Raw genomic sequence first — 8,453 nt, 5'->3', positions numbered from 1 at the left:
ACATCGAAGTTGATGCAGTTGGATTAGTTGATTGTCTCCAGTCGTGCCAACACCGAACTGCTTCAGTCAATCTGCAACGCCAGTGATAGTATGAGCGAAGCGTGCCTGTGATTGCTGCTGGGTGTACCGGATTGTTGGCAGGCTGTACATGGTAGCAACGTCGTACTCGGAGTAAGTCTCATGCTCAGCTTGGTCTGGCACTTGCATAATTTCACCACATGATACTCTAGTACTACTAGTAGTAGGTGTGTTTCGTAGTTTGTTTCGTAAATACCCAGATAAAGGGAAATACTAATATCGACGAAATGAACTGCATATATTAATATAGTCAGACAAATCGCAACTAACAGTAAAACTGAAACGTTTTAACAGAAACCTCTAAAACGTAATAATGACAGCCTTGGAGTAGACATCAGATAGACCCCTCGGTACGGAGACAACCACCATCAGCGGCGACGGCCACATGGGGACTGGAGAGTTGCGCCGAGAGGAAGGATGAGCAACACGTCATGCCGATCCCGCGTTGTGTTCCTTCGATGGGTTTGTGGCTGCCGCGAACGGCAATGGATTCGGAAAACCTGTGAAAACGAATGAAACCGTCCTTTTGTGTTTGCCCGAAGGTGAGTGAGTCCCTTGCTCTCGTCTGCTAGATGAGTAAAGGTAAGCGACGACGGCATGCATTCGTTCCTCCGTCCTTGGAACGTCATACAGTCGTGTATGCTGTAGGACAAGGCTCGACGGATGACGGGACACCGCCGCCGCGCATGAGCTCAACGTCGCCTGGCCTGTGGGCATCGGTGAAGATGGCGTATCAAGGACTTGTGCACACCGTGATCCGACCGCCTCGATCGCATTACGCTCTGGACGACTTAGGTCCATCGACTTGCATCTTCGCACACAATCTGCTTGTGGGACGAGAAGATTTCACCCTTCGGAACGACAAAGGGCTCGCAGTCGAGTGCAGTTGGTGGAAACCTCAACACCACCATCGCCATGCCACCACCGAGACGCGCATGCCGTGCATCGTTGTGCTGCATGGGAACAGCTCGTCGCGCTTGGGATGCATGGAGACGCTGTTTCACAGCCTCGCCGCGGGGTTTACAGTGTGCGCGATTGACTTTAGCGGCTCCGGGTTGTCCGAGGTACTTTCCACTCCTCCGTCCAGGTCCTCGTCTTCCTATCGACATGTGCATAGGGAAAGTACGTGTCGTTGGGTTTCCACGAAAAGAAAGATATCTCCCTCGTCCTCACGCATCTTCAGTCGACGGGAGAAGTGTCCAAGTAGGGTCGTTCCCTCTCGACCCTCCATGCCTTAACGTTGTACGTAGCATCATCCTGTGGGGTCGAAGCATGGGAGCCGTCGCATCCATCTTGTGCGCGGCCGAAGAAGCCGACGACGTGGCTGGCGGCGCGTGCATCACGGCCATGGTGCTCGACAGTCCGTTCTCGAGTCTCAAGCAGCTCGCGATGGATCTCGTGGACGACGGCAAGCTCAACGTACCCAAGGTACGTACTAGTACTATACAGTCCATGCTTGATATTTTCCATTCGAATTTCCAATAAATATTCACTTGAACTCACTATGTCCGTCTTGATATATATATACTCCCGTTCTATATTTCAAATACACTTGATTGCACTATATCCGTCTTGATATATACATTTGTATTCCTAGTTTGCAGTATCCATCGTGATGCGGTTTCTCCGACGTGACATCCAGCGCCGCGCAAAGTTCGACATGTTTCAACTCACACCCAAAGCCGTAATTCACAAGTCCGTTCCGAAATACTCTGTTGTACTACCCTACATATCCGTGCTCATATTTTTCTCGATCTTCCTATTTAGATGCGCCGTGCCCGCGTTCTTTGCGATTGGCAGCCAAGACGAGTTGGTGTCGCCGTCCCACGTCCAACTCCTCCACGATCGGCACCGCGGACCCAAGGAGCTGCTCATGTTCCCCGGAGGACACAACTCGGTCCGGCCGACCGAGTTTTTCGCGCGCGCCGTCAACTTCTGCCGCGTCATGTGTGGTCTGCTCCCCATGTCCGAAACTGCTGCCGGGGGCGGCGGCGGGCTCTCCCCCGTCCACGTCCGCCACCCCCTCGCGACGGACCTGTCGGTGGAACAGGTGCGCGCGATGTCTATCAAGGAGCTCAAGGCGGTGCTCCACCGCGCGGACATCGACGTCGCGACCGTCGTGGAGAAGGCCGAGCTGGTGACGCTGGTGCTCAAGATGCACGCGCGCCACGTCCGCATGCGTGTGAACAGCGACGTCGAGAGTCGAAGGAGGACGACCAGTCCGATGCAGCGGCGGCACTCGACGGGCACGGACGACCCGGCCACGTGTCCAGAGGACATCATCGTGGGGGGCGTGCAGGTGACGGCGACGGCGGCACCCCCCACGTCGTGACGGTCGCCGTCGTCGTCTTAGTGCTAGTCGTACCATAGAATACCATCCCACCACCCTATTCAAAACGAGTCAAATCACGTGGGGGATGCTGCTGCAGCCAACGACGTGTACAACATCACCAGTAGTAAGTAGTACTAGTAGTAGTACTAGTAGTAGTGTCTGGATTTCGGTCGTCCGCAGCTCCCGGTAGTGTATATATGTATCGTCCATTTCTGTCATGTTGGACCTAGGAATTGCATCGATGGTGGTAAACCCACGCAGTAGCCTTGCATTATATAACTCGATTGCGTACTACTAGTATACTACTACGATATCGGTAGTTACTGTGCGTATCATTATATATATATATATATATATAATATAGATTAATACTACAGAGTTTCCGGACGCGCACTTTTGCGATACGATTCAGGTTCTGGGTGCACAACACATGTGTCAAAAGTAGAAAACAAAAGTCTAAACATGGTGTTTTAACTATTCATACTATATATAGTATACTTGTATTAATAGTTGGAATAGAGAGTTTGTTTTCGAGTTTGTTTTCGAGTAAATACTATTACGTGGTAGTACTATAGTAGATAGAATAAAGGAATACTATTAATAGTTTTCACTAACATTAGTTCAAAATACTTGTCCTGTTTGTATATATATATTATATATATAAAAATGAATATATTTCACGTCCGACGTCGTTTGACCGCCGCGACCATTGTGGGTTTTCTGGAAGACGCCTCCAAGTTGCCGAATTGACTGAACGAACTACTTGAAGTCGACACGCGCAGCTGCTGCTTGCGATTGATTTGGACGGATGACATCTTGCCACGTGGCGGGGCGTGGGACCGCTTGGTGAGGTTATGGAAGAGGACACTTTTGGAGGCAATCACGTCGCTGGGATGGATATCTGCCAGCGGAATGGACAGATGGCGCGCCGCCGCGTCGTCCGCCTTGCGCTTGATCTCGCGCTTTTCGCCGCGGAAGGTCTTGCGTAGCGATGCGTTGGTCTTGTACGGGTCCGAGAACAGCGTGTCCTGGCGGTCGATGAGGTCCATGAGGCCAGAGGACCGCTTCTTCGCCACGCGCTTGTCCGCTTCGTCATGCTCGAGCTTGAAAAACGGATCTGCCGCCAACGCAATGCCGACTTCCGGCGCATTCAATCGCTCCAACGTGTCGTCGTCGTGGGTGCCCCACTCCACGTCATCCATCTGCGTCTTCTTCTTGATGCCGTCGAGAAGTTTGTACCCCCGCGCCTCTGGGTCCGTCTGCACGATCATGATGCCTTTGCATGTCGCACATGTCAACGCGAACTCGTACAAGATCGTCGAATGGTACATGCCCACTTTCGTTTTCTTTGCATTGTAGCGCACCCCTCGACCTAGAGGATACCATTGTAGGTGAGGACTGTCGTCGAGGATATGCAAGCCGTACCAATATGCGTGTTGCAGTGAGTACACCACACATCAAACGGCATTTCAAACCGAACGACGAGGATCCCATCTTTGATGTCCTTGGCCCGCTTTCCCAAGGGGTGGGACTTCTGGAACTTGTTGATTCCGCCCATCTCCGGTCGCCATTCCGGAGGGAAGTAAAAGTTGTCCGCTCGCGCGGCGGCTAAACTGGACATGACGGTGGTGGCGGCGGCGGCCTTGTGTCGCTTTGAAGTCTGGAGCGAATACCAAGGGTATCCGGATAAATGGCACATTATCCGAATTTCATCATAATTCCGGATAGAACGTGTGCCCTGAATTGAGTTTCGAAGTGCAATGTTACACTAATTACATGTATTCTTCCGGATAATGGTCGTGATAGTATCCGACTGTAGATGTAAAACACGGATGTAATTCCGGATAATCGTCCGAATATTTCCTTGCCTGACTTCTTTCGCCCCAATTTGCAACGCCCATCGTCGGTGCAAGATCGTCAGAATCATCATGGCAGCACCCTTGCACAACCACAACCTGGCGGCGGTGGTGAACCTTGTCAACGAGTACGCGTACCTGTTCGGGACGAACAACGGCAGCCCGACGCAGCTTCTGAACCTGTTCACGGAGGACGCGTCGTTGAACGACGACTTTGTTGGGCAGTCGCGCGGCCACAACGAGATCCGTCGGTCGCTTGAAGAACTGTTTGGCCTCGAGTTCCTTGCCGAAGCATCGCACATCCCCCAAGGACACTTTGTCTCGTTCGTGTCGGAGAAGGAGGCGACGGCGACGTCGTACACGGTCATGTTCTGGAAGTCCAACCCCGTGTTGATCGTCAAGTGGACCGACGTCGTGGTGCTCGTCGACGGCACGTGGCGCTTCCAAAGTCGAACGTCCGAAGCCATCCAAAAGAACCTGGAGCACTTGGGCGAAATGCAGCTCAAGGGCAAGAAACAGTACCCCCAGCACACGGAATAATCAACCCAACACATCTCCCCCCCTTCCATCGTACCCAACATCTGATCATATTCCATTAGCTTCGACCGACCTTCCTACTCTCTCTCTTCTCTTGCATCTCCTTCCTCCACTTGCCATCGCGAATGGTGCTTATAGAATTCCCATGCAGCAATACTGGTACTTGTCGTACCACCGCGTACGCCAGTTGTCCAGGGACTGGTCAATCAAGTCATTCACAAACTCCTAAAACACAACCAAATGAATCTCACACGTCCAAATGTCACCTTCTCTCTCTCTCTCTCTCTACATATATATTATATGCAGACCCTTCTTCATCTTTCCATGTACGTACATACGCACATACCTGGCATGCCACCTTGCCCAATCCTGGGTTCAACCGCTGCCGCAAGCCGTCCATCGTGGCCTTCTTGCCGCGGGAGAAGCATGGCAGACGCAGCTCCGCCTGGTCATTCACGAGCATCATCTCGACCAACAGTAGCAACTTGTCCATATTTTTATGCAGCGCCCAGTACGCCTTGACACAGAGCGACCGAAACTCGCGAAAGAGTTTGCTTCGGGGGCCATCCTAATAAATATATGAATATATCCTAATAAATATATGAATATATATATATATTGTCGATTTGATAGTACAAATTTGGCGACCACACCGATCCACAATCGATCTGATTGGTTGTTGAATTTCGTGGAGAAGGTTTTGATTGGTTAATAATTTTGAGCTCATCTGACGTACCCAATCAAATCGATTTCAATTCCAACGAGAAACCACAACACAATATGAAATTTCACTCGAAAGCACAATATATATATATCCATTGTTTGAAGTATTTTTTGATCTATATATGCGTCAACTAATACTAGTAGTGCATACATACACAAGTTAGTTGTTCTCGTCAAGACAAGTTAGAGTAACTATTTAGTACAAGTACGATGTATGAAAGATTGAAATAGAAGGTTCACATAGGTTATATAGCATCCAACCCACAAAGCAACATATATATATATATATATATATATATATATACCACCATATCCACGATTCTTCGGTTGTAAATATATATATATTAAGTGTAGAAACGCACCATCAGCTCAAGTACAATGTATGGAAGATTGAAATAGAAGATTCACACAGGTTATATAGCATCCAACCCACAAAGCAACATATATATATATATATACTAGTATATATCACCATATCCACGATTCTTCGGTTGTAAATATATATATACTAGTATATACCATCAGCTCGACAAACTCGTCCGTGAGCTTGAACGGTGCCGACTCAAAGCCAATGTTGCCGCCAGGGCTGTTGGTGAAGAGAAAGCCAAAGTCGATGTGGATGATATGGCCGAGGGCGTCCAGAAGGATGTTGCCGTTGTGCCGATCTTTGATCTGAAACACAAAGCACAAGATCGAATACGCCGACAGGCTCTGGATAAAGTTGACGCGCGCGCGCTTGAAGCGCGAACCAGTCGGCGACCCAAAGTACCGTTCGTAAAAGTCGCTAAAACAAAAACATTGAGTATCCAAATGGTCGTACAATGGATCAATTCAGAAACTCAAAGTGTACGACCCTTGTAAGGATATATAAATTGATAGAGGTCGTACAGCAGGGATTTGTAGTCGGGGTCGTTCTTCTTGAGCGAGTCCAACGACACGGTGTCCGGCACGGCTTCGATCAGTCCACTCGTGGCCGACGTCGCCAGCACGGCATATGGTCTAGCCAAAAAAATATATTTACAACACATACATATATATATATATATAAACCACCGAAACTCGTAGGTCGTTGAATTCTAGGAAAAATGTATAATATTGCTATTTATATTTTTTATTCATTCATGGACACCTTATTTATCTGTAAACATCATAAAAAAATAACCCATCAGCAACATATATATACATGTATATACAAGCAGAAAACACAGCTCAAACTAACTTGTGGAGATTCCAATCGATATATATAATATATATAATAAACAATATATCCCATATCCCAAACATATATTGTATATATATATACAGAAACCACCCAGATCATCTTTTGAAATGGATTCCAATTATACACATCGATAAATAAATATATATATATATATATATATCGGTACCGCAATGACAAGGGCAGCTGGGCGTCCACAAAGATGTGATGGCACTGCGCAATGATCTGCGCGGCAAACTGTTCCTGGCGCAAGTCGTCGTGGGATTTGACGATCACGGGCACGACGCGCCAGCCGGGAAGGGTCCCGTACGGCGAGAGGCGGCGCAGACGGTCCTGCTTGTCGGCCCAGCGCTCTCGAAATGCAATCACGGGCGCGGCGGCGGCGGGCGCGGCGTCTGGCTGAAGAAACGACTGATTGTCTGAGAGCGGACTGCCGATCGACCACTCGAGCGGGCTCTGGTCCTCCCCACCGCCGTCCTCGTCTATCGACCGCACGTCGTGGCGCTCATCCACGCTATGGCACACACATATATATTAATATCATGATACAGTACGTTGCTGCTGTACGGAAGAATTAATATACAGCATATGCACGGTTGTACTTGCAACGGAATAATATATATAGTATCGTAAAACGGAATATATAACAGATAGCCTGGATATATATATATATATTTGAGGAAATGGTATGTTCCACTTTTCATTGTGAAAGAAGTAACGTTTGTCATGGGGATTTATTTGATCGTTCAAGCATTTATTACCGAATTACATTGGAATTTTAAACGTATGATGGGAATGTATGTAGAACACAATACAGCATGGGAAAAATAATATATATATATGTATATATATATATACTTATTATGAAGAGCGTCGTCTGGATATATCAATTCAACGATCGTCATAATATATTCAATACAGACAACGATGGATTTGAAGCCACACCGAAGTTTATGTGTGTGTCCATGTATTCTAGCCAATCAGATTCAGCTAATACCAATCAGTTGGTTTGATTTGTCATTGAAATCGAATTTCGAAGTATATAGGCAATCCAAGTTGAAAAGTAAGAATTGACTTCGATTCAAAGTGTGGCTTAAAATCCTTCGTTGTCTGTATATGTATATATATTTATATATATATATATTAACAGTACCGTAGTTTGTCATCGGGCTGTTTTCGTTGAGGTTGTTGCGGTCGTTTCGCCCACTGCCCCATCACTTGCGTCTGTGTCATATACACAAAATAAATATGTTATATATATATATTCTGCCAAAAAACAACACAAAATCTCCAAATACACACAAATATACGTTATATATATATATCCTATCCAAAACACTAAAATATACAAACATACGTTGTATTCGCCTGAAACACATAAAAACCGTCGCCAATAAAATACTCGTGATATATATATATCACCTTGATAGCATTATTATTCTCGTCGTTCTCTTCTCTGGCCTTTCCAGCAGCAGCAGTCTCGTGTTTCACGCCGTCGGTACTTTCTCCATCGTCATGTCTACTTGCAATAGAACCCCCATCATGAACCATATATTTACCAACATATATTAAATACTCATCTAGACCAACACTCGACTAAAACGTACCAACACTCCACAAAAACGTACCAACACTCGACTAAAACGTACCAACACTCGACTAAAACGTACCAACACTCCACAAAAACGTACCAACACTCCACAAAAAC

At 47.2% G+C, this 8,453-nt stretch overlaps 4 protein-coding genes across 9 annotated transcripts in view; 2 read left to right on the top strand and 2 right to left on the bottom strand.

Moving 5' to 3' along the window:
* The first annotated feature begins 614 nt into the window (after positions 1–614).
* H257_10339 (hypothetical protein) lies at positions 615–2,564 on the top strand. Of its 4 annotated transcripts, XM_009836851.1 has the most exons (6): positions 615–660; positions 727–1,142; positions 1,196–1,281; positions 1,329–1,506; positions 1,676–1,773; positions 1,846–2,564. In XM_009836851.1, the coding sequence occupies exons 1-6, from the start codon at positions 651–653 to the stop codon at positions 2,408–2,410; spliced, it is 1,353 nt and encodes a 450-aa protein (XP_009835153.1). In that variant the 5' UTR covers positions 615–650; the 3' UTR covers positions 2,411–2,564. The 4 variants fall into 4 exon arrangements, with proteins under 4 accessions (XP_009835153.1, XP_009835151.1, XP_009835152.1 ...); XM_009836849.1 differs by having other exon boundaries at positions 632–660; positions 1,676–2,489; XM_009836850.1 differs by having other exon boundaries at positions 642–1,142; positions 1,846–2,489.
* A 475-nt stretch (positions 2,565–3,039) lies between these two features.
* H257_10338 (hypothetical protein) lies at positions 3,040–4,086 on the bottom strand. Its single transcript, XM_009836847.1, has 2 exons — positions 3,836–4,086; positions 3,040–3,782 (listed from the first exon to the last, which is right to left on the bottom strand). Exons 1-2 carry the CDS (start codon positions 4,029–4,031, stop codon positions 3,088–3,090), a joined length of 891 nt encoding a protein of 296 aa, XP_009835149.1. The 5' UTR covers positions 4,032–4,086; the 3' UTR covers positions 3,040–3,087.
* A 209-nt stretch (positions 4,087–4,295) lies between these two features.
* Positions 4,296–5,088, top strand: H257_10337 (hypothetical protein). Its single transcript, XM_009836846.1, has one exon. It carries the CDS (start codon positions 4,339–4,341, stop codon positions 4,804–4,806), a length of 468 nt encoding a protein of 155 aa, XP_009835148.1. The 5' UTR covers positions 4,296–4,338; the 3' UTR covers positions 4,807–5,088.
* Positions 4,296–8,453, bottom strand: part of H257_10336 (hypothetical protein) — a 6,179-nt gene continuing 2,021 nt past the window's right edge. For 2 of the 3 annotated variants that reach the window (XM_009836845.1, XM_009836843.1), the window contains 7 exons: positions 8,168–8,264; positions 7,899–7,969; positions 6,915–7,259; positions 6,415–6,525; positions 6,046–6,310; positions 5,150–5,371; positions 4,296–5,028 (listed from right to left, as the gene is read on the bottom strand). In XM_009836845.1, the coding sequence (XP_009835147.1) occupies positions 4,936–5,028; positions 5,150–5,371; positions 6,046–6,310; positions 6,415–6,525; positions 6,915–7,259; positions 7,899–7,969; positions 8,168–8,264 (1,204 nt within the window). In that variant the 3' untranslated portion in view covers positions 4,296–4,935. Of the gene's footprint in view, positions 5,372–6,045; positions 6,311–6,414; positions 6,526–6,914; positions 7,260–7,898; positions 7,970–8,167; positions 8,265–8,453 lie in introns of all 3 variants that reach the window. The other variant, XM_009836844.1, reaches the window with a different exon arrangement.

This window comes from Aphanomyces astaci (genome assembly GCF_000520075.1).
Source record: "Aphanomyces astaci strain APO3 unplaced genomic scaffold supercont1.27, whole genome shotgun sequence".
Classification (NCBI taxonomy): domain Eukaryota; phylum Oomycota; class Saprolegniomycetes; order Saprolegniales; family Verrucalvaceae; genus Aphanomyces; species Aphanomyces astaci.
The sequence above is the reverse complement of the archived record's forward strand: the minus strand, read 5'-3'. Positions and strand labels throughout refer to the sequence as shown.